This window comes from Pagrus major, chromosome 23 (genome assembly GCF_040436345.1).
Source record: "Pagrus major chromosome 23, Pma_NU_1.0".
Classification (NCBI taxonomy): Eukaryota; Metazoa; Chordata; class Actinopteri; order Spariformes; family Sparidae; genus Pagrus; species Pagrus major.
The window spans coordinates 10,294,225-10,312,038 of NC_133237.1; the positions used below are offsets into that span (position 1 = coordinate 10,294,225).

A 17,814-nucleotide genomic window follows, 5' to 3' on the forward strand; every position below is an offset into this window, starting at 1 on the left:
TAACTCCCTTTGCTGGTGACGGGAGAAGGTTTTCTCTGCTGCGGGAGACCGTTGCAAGTTGCAGTTAGGGCTACATACGGCAAATCTGAGTGGACAAACTACCTCAAATTCAGAAACACGTGGTACTAACAACTTCCTCTGGTCTCCACTAGTTGCCTGGTTATGACAAGACTTCAGGAAGATTTTAGACAAAGCGAGCTGTTTTCCTCCTGTTTCCAGTCTTTGCGCTAAGCTAAGCTAAGCTAATTTGCTACCAGCTGGTATAAAATCCGTAGCTCCGACTCATTTATCTGCCACGCCATAGTAAGTCCAATTTTGCGTCCAGGTGATACGCCGACTTTGCGTCATCCACAGTCACATGACCTTTGTTGTCGTGACTGGGCTGAAAATTTGTATAGAAGCCCTTTAATATAAATATAATTACATTTCTTATATAATTTCTCAAACTTAACAGTGGCCCTGCATTTTAATGCACTAGAAAGCATCTCTAACAAAACCAGGGCTCATATTTAGGACTGTCGTATACGATGTTAGTGATCGGGCAGACCTGAACAGCACAACTGCACAGACAAATCTTCCAACGAGATCTCTACAGTCAAAACTATCAAGTCAGTGCTGTGACTGTGGTTTGGTACAGAGAAAAGACGCACATGCGCACGCACGCGCGCACACACACACACGCACACAGATTCACTACAGCATTTCAGTACGGTTGCAGTACCAGGAACCCATTCACATGTTTACGCACACACAACCAGACTTCCCTGAAGAGAGGAACCGAGATAAAAGCAACACATAGAGACCACAAGATGACTGAGGGCTCCTGCAGCAGCAGCCGCAGAAACACGGCGCAAAAGGTAGAAAGTGTAAAAGCAACGTCATGATCTTAACCTTCAGGTCGTCTCACGCACACAACTACGAAGAATAAACATGCGTACATGTTAACTCTTAGAAAAACTTGTTTTCACATGGTTGTAGAACTGCAGTGTAGGACGCAACACCGTTTCCTGTATAGAAACGCTGGATGGATCTTTATGTTACTGATTGGTTTTCGACTCTCAAAATGTTATGGAGCATAGAAATTTGAGACTAATCACGTAGAAATGTACAACAGAGTATCAGAGTCACGGAAATAAAGGTGCCCCCGGTGCCCGATGTACGCCCCCTCAGACAGCCCGTGTCCACCACTGCTCAGACAGTCTTCATGGGATACTTTCATATCATCAAACTGCCGCTCGAAAACACATCTGGTTATTGACACATACATCCTGGAACTGGTTTCATTTTCTCAGATAAGACAGTCAGGTGTTTATTGCTGAAACCTTCAGGTCTTCAATGTCACTCATCTGACATGAGACTGCTCACATCTCTTTTTTACACCAGAGCATTAAAACCTGAGCTGTTTCCTCACAAAATGACTTAATTGTCACAATTTGACTTTTTATTGAAATAATACAACTTTATTCTCCTAATATCACTTTAAAAAGAAAAATTACAACTTTGTCCTTGAAATCTAAATGTTTTTCCTCAATGTGCCCTTACAGTGAATCTTCTGTTGTACACACAAAGTTACCCTAAAATGAACCCCATATAAGTTCATTATATATATGCGACCTTGGCCATGAATCACAATACGTGGAAGCCTTCACACAGTCAGTGATGTATATAAGGGAGGGTGTGTTCCTGGAGTTGACAGCTCTTTTCTAATATTTCCTGTGGTTTTCTTGCTCAAACACTGAGGAGAACCTCCTCTGCTCTTACTACCAGAGTGCTATTCTGCAAAGAAGGGAAAAAAAGAGAAAAAAATCACAAGAGAAAGAAAAAAAAACACATCTTCTGTCTGCTAACACAATAACAAGACTCACAGAGCTGTCTCACTGTTGTTAAGTAGAATAATTTATTGCAGTTCTTTATTTATTCCTCTGTTTCAGTTCATTAACAATAATTACAGGTTTTAAAAGCCGAGAGCATTTACAGAGCATACAAACATTACATACACCCACACTACAATCAGAGACTAAGTAACAGAGGCTTGTCATGGCATGTTTGGATAGAAGTGGCCAATGGTTACAGACAACAAGCCGCCATGTTGTCTTTACCAGAGGCCGCTCTACAAATTTTGCCAAGCCTCTTCAGTAATCGTCATCGTCATCATCATCATCATCACTATCATTCTTCTGCTATTTACAGAAGCAAGATGGAAATACTAAGAGACCGACTCAAAAAAAGAGTATTGCTCTGAATTTCTCCTTTACAAACTCGATGACTGTACAGAGTTAAAAAATAAGAATGATCGAGCGTTAAGACTTCAGCTGTGTGATAATGGCACAGAAAAGAAGAGCGTGAGCCGGAAAGCAAAGGCAGAAGAGAAAAGCTTGGGGAAAGGTTAATAAAGGGTTTTAAGAAAAGGATGACGAGATAAGAGAGAAAAGATGCTCTAAAGAGCTCAAGACTGGCTTTTTTTTTGTTACAAACTAAGTCATGAATTAAGGATAAAACACACTGATCCCATTCAAATTGATCACCGCTGTTTGGAGAGACAAGTAGTCCGTTACATTCATCTCTCCCCTCATTGGTTAGCTCTTATGATTATTGCAGTAGTAAAGCTTTATTCAGATGATTAAAGGAGGAGGGCGAGGAGGGGTTTGCCCCTCGACACTGAACTCAGAGCACCATGGGAAGAAAACGTAATGTTGTACTTCTAAGAGTTCTTCGCTATGTTTTAGGTTTTTTGGGGGGTTATTAACCAGATCAGACTCATACTTTTCCTGGAGAGTGGGGGAATTTTATAGTTCACCAGTAGTTGGGTGGACACCAAATTATAGAGGATGCTCCCATCAGCCACAGGAGTGTTGAGTGCATTTATCAATTTACATGGAGAGTAAAAGCTGAGCGCAGGTCAGCGCCTGAGGGGCAACTGGCAGATACATTCAACCCAGTGTTGTTGTGGCGATGTTCTGACCTGAAGACACGCATGTTAATCCAGTTAACACGTCTAAAATAAGTGATATCTATCATCCTGCATCACTCTATGAGGCTGTCAAAGCTTCAACTAATCAATTTTTACTTTTTTATCTATTTTTCTAACTATATCATTGATAACTTTATTTCAATCAGTAAAACAGCAGCACATCCGTGTTGCTACAGGCTGAAAAGCTTAATGTAGAGAATGAATGAATGAATGGACTGAGACAATTGATTAATTATTAACTCACTCATTCAGCAGCCTTTACTCCATTCAGATCGTTCATTTATTCTGTCAGTCAGATGAATCACCTCTGTGCATAAACACATTATCTAATCCCTGCAGAATGGATTTGAGAAGTTAATGATCTGGAATGGAGGTTTAAATAAAATCCAATTGAACGAGGTCTAAGTTTGTTGATCACTGTTGCATATATGATTAAAAAAACCCAAACTGTTTTAATGTGTTAGCTCAAGAGAGCAACGGTAACTATGATGGAAACCGACTGCTGCAAAAAAGCAGCTTTCACAGACCTCACCAAAGATGTTCACTGATTAAAGGATTAGCCGTGAGCTCTGATGCCACGATAACATCAAATGAATGTTTACAGTATGAGACCTGCTCCCTCCTTGCTCAAGACGCCGCAGATTAAAGCTATTTTACACTGACTAGTGAGTGGGAAACGAATGGGCCGTCACTTTAAATGTGGAACAATGAGAACTGAACAAAATATAGAACACACATGCGGCCATGTGAGCCCACACACACACCTGTCTGATGGCAGTTCTAGGTGGCAGTAACTGCTGACAGGTCCGACACGCAAGTGGTTAAAAGGCAAGTGCAGCTGTGTGTACTGTTAGCATAGACGTGAGCACCACCAAGAAAACATTAGCGGTGACCTGTAATGTGAAAGTAAGACACAAAAATAGTACGCGGATGAACAGCTCACAGCAGCAGCGTGTGTGTGTGTGTGTGTGTGTGTTTGAGCTGACAAACAATCGATCAGAATGAGTAAAAAACGTTGCTGGTTGCGCGACTTTACACACGCTTGCTAAAAAAATGACCAGACACACTCGCAGAAACCCAAATGTGCTTTAAAGCCTTCCTTGAGTTGGACCGGCGTCTGTCTCGTCCTCCGTCCTCTCTGTGTGAGTAGAAAGAGTCTTTCTTCATGTGCAAACACAAATGCTGAGATGCCTCCAAAAGCCCCTTAAACTATTCACATCACACACTACCTGCAGGTAGCGACATGAAAATATACTGCAGCCAAGCTGGATAGTTTAACTATCACACTTCACTGTGTGTGTGTGTGTGTGTGTGTCGGAGAGAGGCGAGTTTAAGTGCATGAGCATGAATGTGTGTGTGGTGATTAATCCAGTTCAGGAGAGTCTGGTGTTTCACTGCGTGTCTCTGCATCTTCTGTTTTCTCTGTGGCCGACGAGTCGCGTCTTTCTTGGTCTCTGTTCACCTCCAGAGGTGTGTCTTCGCCCTCCGGCTCATCTCCTCCCTCTGGCACCTCTGGCGCCTCATCAGTGGGTGTGACCAACTCCGTCGTTGTGGTTTCTTTTACCGTCGCGTCCGTCTCCGTCTCATCCGTCGGCGACCCGTCTTCCTCTTGCAGCTCCTCCTCTTTTCTTGGCTCTCCATCATCTTCCTCTTCCTCCTCTGCGATGGAGGCGTCTGGTCTCTGTAGAGAGTGTGTCGCGGGAGCGTGGCTGGCGCAGGGGTGCAGGTGCGGCGAGTCTGAAGGGGGCAGCAGCGTCAGCGACTCCACGCTGAGCGAGTCTGCGCTGTTGTCGGTGAGGAGGGAGATGGTGGGCTGGGACGCCGGGGTGAGGCTCGGGGCCAGCGTCGGAGCTGTGACCGAGGAGACAAGCGTTACTTCTCCACCTCCTCCTTCCCCTTCTCCACCTGAGGAGGAGGGCGGGGTGTGCTCCAAAAATGTACCATCATCTGCAGGAGAGAGAGAGAGGAGAGAGAGAGAGAGAGAGAGAGAGAGAGAGAGAGAGAGAGAGAGAGAGAGAGAGAGGAAGGTGAGCTCAGAGGAAGACACGTTTTTAGGGTTTCTGGTGTAAAATGATAGGGCTTCTCTTTAATATAAATGTTTGCCCTTCTTTGTTAATGTTGATTTTCTGCACAGAGATGATGTAGCAGGGTAAAAGGTTAGGATTCCATGTAAGAAAACAGATTAAATGTGCAATTGTATGCAACTTAAGAAGGAAAACAAGTTAAACTCAGTTTTAAATTCATTCAGCAGAAAAGCCTCTGCCTTAAACACAACTCTGAAAGTTTCATGATAAAACCCAAAGCCAGTGGGAAACCAAAGCCCTCAGGATTTGCACATGAAAATAGACGCACGCACAGGAGAGCTTTATGTAGTTAGTACACAGATCTATGCAGGTATAGATCATTTGGACAGACACAGGCGGACTTACAACTAAGCAGCACAGCGCAGTGTGTTCACAAAGTGCCTCTTTTTATATTCTGAATAAAAATAAATACATAAATACATTTATTGAAAAGTAGGTTTTCACATCCAAGGAATTTGGAAGGAAGTATGTGCAATGTGGGAAAATGAATGAATGTTTTTTAAAGTGTAATATTGGTGTAAAAAGAGGTACAGGGTGGACACACGGCACAAGAAGCTAACGTTAGCAGAGCAGCAGCAGCAGCAGCAGCAGCACTGGTTTGTGCGGGCAGAACTACAAAATAAACTATGGACTACAATGTAAACTACTATGCAAGCATACTTACATTGTAAGAGTATAATGGTGCAGTTTGGAAGATACAACAAAACTGTTTTACAATAACCAATAAATATTCGACAAACTTAGAACAAACTACTGCATGATAGGTTGTACGTTCATTATGGTCTGCAACCCTGGAGGTCTACGCATTTTGTGGCTGACAAGATGTAAACGAATAACATAATACAGAACAATTTACGTCAAGATTTTAAAAAACACTGGTTAATGTCTCGTCTCAGTGGAATATTCTTATAGGTTCAAAACAAAGCTTCTTTCTGGCAATGCTATTTACAAACAAGAACATTAGCTGCAGTTATGAAGCCATTCAGACAGTGTATGAAACATTCAGACTACATATAGAGGCACTCGCCTGGCGAACTTAGAACAGCTTCTCTGCAACAATGTGTCATTCTTTTTCAACAAGGGTTAAAAAACAAAATAATGTCAAGAGTCCTTGGGTCCTGCTACATCAGTCAGTAGAGTAAAGGTGAAGGTGATTGTTGAAACAAAACTGTGTCATCCTGAAGCATGGAGTCAGGAATGTAATTGCACCATATGATGCGTGTCTGTGAGTAGTTAAACTGGTTCTCATGAGGACAGAATGTGATTATTTACATTCACAAAGAACAGAACAAAAACAGCCAGTCTATATGACCCTGTGGTAGAGGAAGCACAGGGACATTTACTCACTCTGTGTGTCTACTTCTTATATACTACCACTGGAAACTATTTTATGGTTTATGTGGTGCATGGGTGTGTGTGTATATATGTGGCTGTACTATAGTTACACCCAACACTTGATGTGTAAAGGACGTATGTGTGTGCTGTACAGTGCAGATATTCCGTGTTAACCACACCTCACTGCCATAAAGAGCTGGTCCACTTCATACAGTTATTCTGCCATCTGCTCTGACATTATAATGTAGCGTCTGTGCTTCTCTATGTGTGTGTTTATGCATGCTGTGTGAGCGCTACCTGTGGGGCTCTGGGCTGATATAGTGCTTGCAGTAACAGAGTCACATCTTCCTGTGCTCCCACTCCCACTGGAGGGAGGTGAGGGGGAGGAGAGGGGCGAGGGACTGTGCTGCGACACACAGTGAGCCACTGCGAAACCTGGAGATGGCGCACATGGACACAGACACACACGCAGAGAGACACACTCATGTGTTACCATTTCATTTGGCCCATAGCTACCCCCTTCCAGAGTCACTGTAAAGGTCAACACAAGCACCATGTTTTTCTAAGTATATTTAATAAATGTTGTCTCTAATAGAAGCTTGTTATTATGGTCACACTGATAAAGCTCAAGGATTTCAGGACCTGTTTCCATAGGAGCATGTTCCCTTGCTGAGTCAAACAAAGCGTCCTATTCAGAACTGCAGCAGGTAATATAAACCTGTGGGTAAGACTCTAGCAGGAACAGACAAGGGGAAAAATAAAAGTAAACCTCAGGTAAAACTATATTGAATGGTATTTAACTTAAAAGAAAATGCATGAATTTTAAAATTGGAAGCAAGCCTAGGGGAGTTTTCAGTTGTATTCTCAGGAGTCCTATTTCTGCACAAAACCTCTGATCTAAGTCTCCTGATAGACGCAAGTCTGACTCACTGTTACACTTCTACACTGAAGATCAAATCACAAACCCATTTCCACTGATATTATCACACTTTGGTCTGAGGGTCACACAACTTTCTGAAATTTATCTTAAAAGATTTTAAACTCAACTTCTATCATATTTCTCATAAAATATCCAGTGTTTGTCAACCAGGAGTTTACTGTCATTGTTTTATGATGTTTACAAGATCATTCAGATCAGATTTAAAGCAGAGAAAGACGCATGAACAGAAGAAAGTGTATTTCTCTGAACTAGTGTGCAGGCTGAAGCGGTATGTGTAGGCAGTGAACTCTGGTCACCTGGTACTTTATCCACGGAGGCGAAGACTGATCTACTGGCGGTGGGGTCATTGGGCGCCCGTCTCGACTGCTCGTAGAACCGGAAAGGCAGGCCGCTGGGTGAAGCGTTGGCCGTCTGGCCGAAACCCAATACCTCCGTTGCGCTGGGCTGCACAGGCAGGTCCAACAGAGCTGCATACAGAAGAAGTGGAGAGTGTGAGAGGGAGATAAACACAACACCAGTACAGAATCAAACTTTGGGACTTCATGTGAGATTACAGAAAAATGTTTTCCCTCATATTTGTCTTAACTCTGATTGCATTAAATGTGCCTAAAATGTGTTTTTGTATGTGCAACACTTTTTCTGTCTGCAGCCGTTATTTTGACAGGACTCACATCCTCCTTGACTTTAAAATTTTGCCGATTCAGCAAATATCTTGTCTATACTTTTGCGTGCAATTCTACAGAATTAGACCATCTGGAGGGGAAGTACAAGTGGCTGATGGGTAAATCCATAAGTGTTTACAGTACAAAAGGATTCTTCATAACTTTTGTCTGTGAATGCACATAAAGAAGAACCAGCAATTTTGGTCAGTGGACAAAAAATGTATGGGTACAAGTTAAGTTGTGGTTGAAGAAAGGGGAATTATCAAGGATGACAGAATGGCAAGAAAAAGACACAAGACATGAAACTAACTACATAAGTACAGAATATGGAGGAAGAGATATTTTAGAAGTTATTAAGTGAATAATAATAATTAAAGGACAAGAGAGGAAGGGCACCGTCTGTTTCAGAGAAATGACGCACTAAATAAAGAGATTAGCCTACACTTCTGCTGGAGAGTAGTTTCACAATGAGTAATAATAAACATATTAATAGATTTTCCCTTTTTCATACTTCTTTTAATCTTGATCATTTTGTTGAAGCCTTGCTAAAGATGAAGTAAAAGCAGTGCTAGCTGCTCAGTGATGAATACTTCTGTTTTAAAGTGTTTTAGTGATTGCTTTCTGTTTAACATCTCATGTGATTTTTTGTAAAAACTACTGTAACTGTACTTTCAAAGTAGCTTCTGAAACACTTTCAGCCACTATGAGAAAAAGGCTGGTCACTCTGCCCTTCTGTGCAAAAAGGAAATGGGTCATTTTGACCATTAAAGTGTAGGCTGGAGCCTTAAAAGGCTTTCTGTTCCCTCACCTGCAATCCTCTGCATCTTCATGCGTCGGGCCTGGATGCGACCCTTGGCCAGCCTCTGCTTGGCGATGATGCAGCGGATGTGGTCGGCGAAGATGAAGTTGGCCTGCAGGATGGGCAGGGGCTTGGCGTGGGGGTTGGAGCTGGGCTTGTGGATGACGATGTTCAGTGCTCTGCTGTCGTCCTCAACGCCAGACACCTGCATGTCCTGTTGAGAGAGGGAACAAAGAGTGGGGTGAGAGATTTAACAGCAAGAGGGAGAGACAGAGAGAGGTGAAGAGAGGGGAAAGTAGTGAGAATGAAAAAGAAAACATAAGAAGAAAACAGTGGGATAAAGACATATGAGTAAAGACAAAAACAAGAAAAAGCTAACAAAAAATATTCTTCTTTAATTTAAGGAGAACTGAATGAGACAACCAAATGGATGCAACGTGAGAAAAGACAGATAAATGGACCCTCAATTAGCTTCTTTCACAAGTTGACACTAGGGCGGGGTGCTGTTAGCTACAACTTAAACAAACAGTGAAAAAATTGTTCTCAACTGAAATAAAAACAATACCCTGTAAGAAAAACTAAACCTAAACTTTGACAGTATTACCTCATTACAAAACTAGTTAAAATAAAATAAATAAATAATAATAAATAATAAATTTATATCAGATTTTCTTTTTGCAATGAGGTATAAAAGCTTAATTTATTGTGATTTTTTTTTTATTGAGACAGATAATATGATTTGCATCTTAACATTACATATTCGACTCTTGGGAAACAGATGGAGTCTTGTGTTCTGTTGCTTTAGAATGAGGGCAATTACAGTAAACTAAAACTGAATCTAAAACAAAAATAAGCAAATGAAAATCTGGCAGAAAGGACAGGTTTCACATGAAACAGAAAAAGAAAGGACACATTATATTTTATAGATTCATAGTATGCAGGAAACACATTGTAATGATACAGTGATATAGTGTATCAATAGCATAATGCATATAATCTGCAATTCTGATATCAGAAAAATGAAAAGCAATATCATTTTAACTTATCAGGCCACGGTGACAATGCAGAATACACTGTGACCACTACACAGCATGACCAAACATGCCTATACTCATTAAAATACCAAGGAGGGATGGGTAAATATGTTATTGTATGCTCTCTCTCATGGTATATTTCCATGGAAAATGATATGAAGGGCTCAGGAAACATCAAAATAAACACCTGATAAAAGAAGAAGGGAAAATAACAATAGAAGAGACAGAGGAAGGAAAACAAGGAACAAGAAAACTAAGAAAGAGAAAAACAAGGAATTGCACAAAGAAAGAAGAAACACTAATGTAAGCTGTAAGAAACAGTGAAGGGCAGAGGGAAGTATAACTGAGAAACAACAGAATAAAAAATTAATCATTGATTTTAATGACTGAACCTTTTTTAGCACAAAGGACATCCACACAGACACTTTTCTCTTACTTGCAGAAGGCCGGCAAACTTGACGACACCCCATCCAAGACGTTTGGTTTCCGGTTCCACCAGACTCATCTGGTACACATCTACAGCGAGGAATCTCTGGGCCTGGCCGCCATCTTTACTGACCACCATACAGGCTATGAGGTCACTGTTATCTGAAAGAGATAGACAGACATGACAATGTCAATGCACTGCTGAGTAATTCAAGTCCAGGTTTGACTGAATAGGTGCCTCAGGTCTGTTTCTTAAGGAAACACAGTATCACCTGTTAGGACCGAATGTTCTAAATAATTAGTTAGTGATGATGTGTGGGCCACAGACGCAAGTTGCTGCATTGAGGCTGTAAGAACAACGCCATGTAGTGGTGGAAGAAGTATTAAAATCTTTTACTCAAGTCAAAGTAGCAAAACAACAGGTATACGTCCAATTTCAACACTATGCAACTTTATAAAGCATTTGAAGACACATCACGCGAAAGAGCACGACGGTTTTAAACTGTTAAAAAAGTGGCTTCACTTTGACAGTTTTTAAAAGGAATTGTTATTTATTCCTAGGTGTCTTTATTTAGATAATAAAAGAATGTTGTATGTCAATCATTCTCTGCAAGGTTTTACCTGAGCCAGACCATACAACAATGATAGCAATCATATCACATCCACACTGGGTTAATAGTATATACAGCTGTTAAAAGAACAGCTTTTCTTTTTAAACACGCACTGGTATCGGTCGGTACTCGGTATCAACAACAAACAACTTCCAAATGACCCCAATGTGCATAAGTCTGTCTTCCACTGAGCAATAACTTACATAACATATTTCCGTGCAAAATACATCCATGTTGTGAAACACATCCCTATTGTGCAATATTCCATTTAGTCCACTGTGCAATAACATCTAGTCTGTGAAAGTCTTTTTCATTCATATTGCTGTGCATCACAGTTATATTTATGCAACAACTACATTCAAAATACTGCAACAATTCAGGGGCAATCAAACAAATACAGCATGGTATTTATTTGTTTTCTTATTCTAGATTACTAGTTTAATTCTAGTATTGTACTGTTTTCTACCTATCATTCAGCTGTAGATGTTTGTATACTGAAGCCGTAATTGGTCCTGTGAATTTTTATATACAGATGTGTTATATTAATATTTGTGTCTCCCTTTACTGCACTGATCAGGAGTAGCACTCCTAATTTCTTTGTATTCTGCAAAATGACAATAACAGGTTTCTGTTCTTTTCCAACAGGCTTTCTGATAGACATGTCCACTTTAGTGATGCAATTATGTAAAACACTTATTGGACATACAGTAGTAGCAGTACAGAGTCCTGCAGACATGGAACGACCATTACTTTCTTATCGCACAACAGCATTTAGATTAAACAGAACAGAATGTCTTCCACTGCACAGAGTCGCAGCATTAGGAATACTGTAGGTGTGCATTTGTAAAGACATAATGAGTAGTGGTGTGAAGCACTGTGCAGTGTTTTATACGTGTGTCTGTGATATATGAATGAAACTGTACAGTTTAAATGTCAAAAGTCACTGATGAAAACAAAGAATCTTCAGCAAACACAAGTTGGTGGATGATACAGATTATGGCTCAGTCCCACTGCACACAAGCTGACTGGCAACAAAATTCACACTCATTTACTGTTTACGGGAATTGGCTGATTCGCTGCATATAGCATGCTGGGATACCTGGCAAGCTGGCAGCTTGATGGAGGGCTTGTGCTAGAGTTTGAAAAATTCAAACAGTGCTCACATCGAGGGAGCCAATCAAGCCGAAGCACCAATATGTTTCTGAACGGCGTGTGTACAACCAATAAACCTAAAAGAGATGGAAGGGTCATCACGTCACCAAATCTTGCCTTGGTGCCAGACTGTGGTGACAACTGTATTGAAGTCCATGGGAGATACATGGAGAAACACACTAAAACCATATCTACAGTCTACGACTTCTGTACAACTGAGGCTTTTTCCAAATGATTGACAGGACTGATAATATTGTGACCAAACAACGCTGGTCCGACTGATTACCGCTGATAAGACTTCAACTATGCTGCGTACAGGAGCCTTTCCTACACAAAGTCAAAGAACGTACGATGTATCGATTAAAAAAAAAAGTCGTAAACCTACTCTGTGAAGTGTGTTCTTTCATTTTCTGAGCTGAGCCGAAGCTGAGTTTGGGCCACACCCACACACACCTTACCCACCCACACACCCATACACTGGAACGTTTAATTAGTCATCCAAACCACATAGAATGACAATACTGTAGCTTCAACAGCCCACTTCTGCTTTATGTGACAAAAGAAAACAATGATTCATCTTCTTAAGAAAAACCTCAGCGCTACATATATATAAACACCCAATATGGCTACTATGATTACTGGTTATACAATCTGGTATAAAATCTATAAGATAAACAAGAACCAACAACTAACATTTTGAAGAAAACATGGAAAGTGAAGTAATAATAATTACGTAATGAAATGAAACAATGAAACAAAATCGAAACAGATGTTTAATGAAATTCCCTTATTTTAGAGAGAATGCGCTTGGAAAATAAATAGAGATACTTCTTGACCCCAGAAATTATTTCTAAATATAAAAGATCAGGCTCTCAGTGATGGAGGAATTATGGTGATAGAATTGCAAATTATTTATGTATCTTCTATTAATGCAAAGTTGTACATTTTGGTTATAAGTTTTTAAGTTGATAGAAGAGTGTGTCTATTTAACAGCAGAATATATCATACTGGGAAAACCTCCAGCTGTTCTTAGTCAAGATGAAAAATACCTATTCAGAATCTTGAGAATCACAGCACTGAAGCAAAACTGAACGGTGGGACAAAAACTAAACCCCCACATTTAAGAAAACAGAAAAGTATGACTCAAGAAGTACAATTTATGGAGAACGTGACTCATAAAATAAGGTGGCGGTATGGATGACGGGAAACTATAACTACACTACCTGTATCTTAGAGTTCAGCTGTCCTGGTCTCCTCAAACAGACAGAGGACCATGCCACAGAATGACTCATCACTCCTCATAAGTAGCATGTACACATGGGTGTGAATGCATGCGTGTGTAGTCTGTGTAGACTTGAACAAATGTGTATGCGCATATGGGTGTACATGTACAGATGTGTGTATATAGGTGTGTTGGTATGAGTATGAATACAGTATATACATATGTCTACAAGCGTGTATGTGGTTATATATATGGGTATATGTACGTGGGTATGTACTTACAGACACAGAGATAAGTGAATGTATTGAATGTACTTATTCATCACCTACTAGAACCTACCAGTTATAACTCAGTTCTCTTAGTCTGCCACTCATTAACCTATTTCTAGTCCCCCCCCCTTGTTTCTTTTTATATTGTGGATTTTTGCGTTTTTTAATCATTTCTTTATTGTTTTGTCTCTTTTTTGTTTAGTTCAGAAGTTTGACTGAAGATTCTCAAACACACACTGTTACAACTGTTCTTAATCAGGTGTAGTTGCGTTTTCCTGCTGAGCTGTATTTGACTTCCACCCCAGCTGTGACTGTTGTGTCCACACACACATATTGATACAGCACCGACAGACCGCTTTAACACTTTAAAGGACAAAGAAGTCCACTTTTCTCCCACACGTCTAGGATGATGACAAACAATTAGCCCACACATGATCAGCTTCACTGCAGTGAAGCACTGCAAAGCAAACATGAAATGTAGAACTAATGCTGACCTGATTTGACACCACTGGTTTTGGTTTAAAGATCACCCACCCTCACTGGCTCCACATGTAAACTAGTAACACCACACTGACGTATAACCCCCTGAACTTCTCTTTCTCTTGTCTCACTCATGTCTCTTCCACTGTAAATCATTCATGCCCTCTGGTTCCTTGATTTCTATTCTCAAGAATTCAGACCAATTCATCATTAGACTGGTGTGACTAATGGTGTACATTACTAATTGTTTGCTCTGGCGGAACACATTCATTTTTCCCCATTTTTGGTGTTTTTCTCAGGTCAGACAGCTGTTGGTGCACACACTGTAGACTGTAGTTTTAATCATACACTTCTGGTTATGACTTTCTCTGTAGCCAACATTAATAGACACACGGGGGGTTGCCGGGAGCTCGGCTTTACCCACTAAAACGGTGAAAAGTACCTGCAGCTGGAGAGGTAGTCCCCGATTTACTATGGCGGCACAAGGCGCCAACAGACAAATGGTCAGAGGAACGAGGGGAAGTTTGATGGTTTGAATCCCCAGACCAGCTGGGAAAAAACCCTCCCACCCCCAATTTCTACTTAACTTCTGGTTACAGAGGGTGGAGGGGGGTCAAGCTGCTTGGCCAAAAACGTCATTCGATAGATGATGAATCAACTCAATCCTCTAGCACTTTTGGAATCACAGTTTCAACCTCTGAATTTGTTTTGAAAGTACTTTCAAACAAAACTGACAAACTACAGGGAAGCACCTTTCTATGAAAGATTTAGTTTCATGAGGTACAGCATTTTTCCAAGTATGAACTTTTAGATACACTCCCCATTTCAGAAGAAATGGAAGAGACGTTAAAAAGAAAAGCAATATTGGTGATTAAGCAACTATAATAATTGCTTCAGTGTCTGAAGATGTGCTACTGTGTAATGTGATGACATCAGGCCAGTTTCGCGATGATTAATCAGTCAGCAAATGTTGTGCTGATGCTATTTATTGCTCAAGTTCTTCAGAAATGTGGTCAGTCAGTTTTTTTGAATTGGATAACTTCCTACCAGACGGTGCAGTGAGCAGCTGCAAGCCTCAACTCTTTGTGTATGTTCAACACTCCCTGTCCCTGCAGGCACTCGCTTGAGCTATCAAGTGTCCCTAATCATCCTGCCAGGTTGCATAAACAATACTGAAGGTAGACAATAGTGAGACTGTACTCACTCATGCGAATAACATCATGTGACTCAAGTTTAGTTTCAAGCCTCATATCTCCTCAAGAGAAAAAGTGGTCACACTTGAGCGTGTTCATTAGAAATATACAACACCCAAAAATAGTCAGATTCTTCAAAATTGACTTTTTCAACAACTATTTTTCACTTCCAAATACCTACAAGAACCAAAAACAATGCAAAACCAACAATGTTCATCATTTTATGAAGCCACAACAAATAAGTCCATGTGCTAAATCGATCACAAAATACAAAACTCCACTGCTACACTCCACATCCAACTGCAGAACTTCCATGTTAAACACTATCAATGTGAATTAATGTCTTGGCATGCTCCTGTAAGTCAGGACAAGGTACAACTTCATGTTGAGGGAAATGCAACACGGCTCTGCAACCACAAAAAAACTACTCCCCCAAGACGATGTTCTGTGATTCAACAAGTTACCAGAGGTTGTGATGAAATGGAGGTGGTGGCAGCCGAATGGTCAGAAAATTAGTTTCTGTGGTTGGAAGATTGCGGGTTTAACTTCCCAAAGGCACAAGGAAAAACCCACCTGCTCGCCACACTTACTCTGTATGAGTGTGTTCTTAGTCAGTCACCTTGTTGAAATGAAAGTGACACTGACAGAAAACCCAACAAGGGAATTGTTTTTTTTAAACCATACATGGTGGAGTTAAATGCAAGACAGATTATCTTACTTACTAAACTAAGAGATACTCAGAGTAGAGATTGATTTGAATGATCTTTTCAAGAGATAAAAACTTACTGGAAGCCATGTCAAACCTGATATGATTGCTCTTATAGGCTATCTTTACCCAAATCTGCCACAGACTCTTTCAACAGACATCTGGAATCCTGAAAACAGTCACAGTTTCAACCACCAAGTTGGATTTGAAAGCGAGGCTGCAGGGAGACATTTGGTTTCAATAGGTGTGTTTCCATCTGTCTGTCTAAGGATTTCTTGAGATCACCCACCCTCCACCCAAAAGAGGGGCATAAGGAGAACATTAGGGTGTGTTTCGATCACCAGGCTTTGGGAAAAAGTAGTAGAGCTTTACCACAAAATACAGTCATCACAAAAGAAGAAAGTCTTTCAAGAATTAAAACCAGGTCAGCTGTTGATATCAGATTAGCTGTTCCATACAAAAATGACTAGAAAAATTAAATTGTTGATATTCTAATACAGACACACATAACAAATGAAGTATCTGAAGGCACGCTGCTGCGTCACTGCTTTGATCCGTTCATCAGGCCACTTCTTTTCAGGTAAACATTATTAATCGTTCAGCAAATGTGTTTCCAAAAAGCCCCGAAACTGCAACTCAGTCGTCATAGATGATATGATAACTCTTAAAGGCTACGACTACCTAAATTTGCCACAGCCGGTACAGTCATCACTGCTAAGTAAACAACCCAGTGGAATTTACAATGAACTATTCTCTTCATCTGTTATTCTAAGAAGTGATTTTAAAAGGTACACCACCGCCATCTGAATAATCTGAAATCATAAATAAGATTAAAAGAAAAGAAAAAAACGTGGTGCAAGTTATATTAGATTTTACACAAAGTTTCTTAAATAATTTTCATCCTTGCAGTCATGTCACTGATGAATACAGTAGATGATGGATATAAGAATCATAGAAGAGTGAAAGAGTGAAAGAGGAGAAGAAAACAGATCGAGGAGAAGAGCTTTTCTTTGCTTGCATCATAAGATACAATAACAGATACTGTGTGATTTACTATCTGATCTGGGGAATATGTGGTGAACTGAACTTTCTCTCTCTCTCTGAGACGTTCTGCTTATTAAAATAAACTTGAAATGAAAACGGAATAGGCTCATTTCAAATGAGAGGTAGATTTCCTGTCTATCACCAATACCAATATACCAATTTAACACCAAAATTAGCATGAATATGCAGGGTATTTTTTTTTAAAAACTGAGTAAACCCACTAAAAATAGCCGTTCGACTTTTTCACATTGACCAGAGACGGGTCTGCCTTTCTGTTTTTTTTTACCCTTCTTGTGTGTATAACGTCATTACCAACATACCGTGAAAACAGGGAACAGCAGAACGCAGCGGATGTTATACCTCATCAAAGTTAATCCAGAAGATGTTTAAACATGTTTAGAAACGTCCTACTCACTAAAATTCTGTATAAGACACATCTTGCTTCTTCTTTAAGAGTTGGAATATTTCCACTTTCTATCCCCACTCATCCAGTGCAGGGTCGCTGGCTGATATTGGGCAGAAAAGCCTGTCTAAACCCATCGACAAGTCACTAGTTTATCCAACTTTTGGATTGTGATCTGCTAATTATATTTCTGTAACTTAACTCAGCGGAAGACAGTGAGGCTGCTTGTTCCATCTGCTCTTGGGTGGTCACCAGTACTTGGCAGAGTCACACTATAACTAGGCGGAATTAAATAACAGTGTTATGACGTAAGGCACATTAAGTGGAGGTTGTGCGCCCAACATCTGTTCCAAGACAATGTTATCGTGATATTTGATGATTATTTTTAGAGAACTGTAACCGAAGTTAGAGTTGAGTTCTCAGGAAACAGGCAAGTTTTATATTTTCTCTGAGCCAGGAGATGTTTTGTAGACGGAAAACCTT

At 40.4% G+C, this 17,814-nt stretch overlaps 1 protein-coding gene across 1 annotated transcript in view; it reads right to left on the reverse strand.

Moving 5' to 3' along the window:
• Positions 1-1,874: 1,874 nt before the first annotated feature.
• clec16a (C-type lectin domain containing 16A) overlaps positions 1,875-17,814 on the reverse strand; it is a 41,727-nt gene continuing 25,787 nt past the window's right edge. The window contains exons 19-23 of the mRNA XM_073494061.1: positions 10,262-10,413; positions 8,801-9,005; positions 7,627-7,797; positions 6,688-6,825; positions 1,875-4,918 (exon numbers count right to left, since the gene is read on the reverse strand). Coding sequence (XP_073350162.1) covers positions 4,335-4,918; positions 6,688-6,825; positions 7,627-7,797; positions 8,801-9,005; positions 10,262-10,413 — 1,250 coding nt within the window. The 3' untranslated portion in view covers positions 1,875-4,334. The remainder of the gene's footprint in view (positions 4,919-6,687; positions 6,826-7,626; positions 7,798-8,800; positions 9,006-10,261; positions 10,414-17,814) is intronic.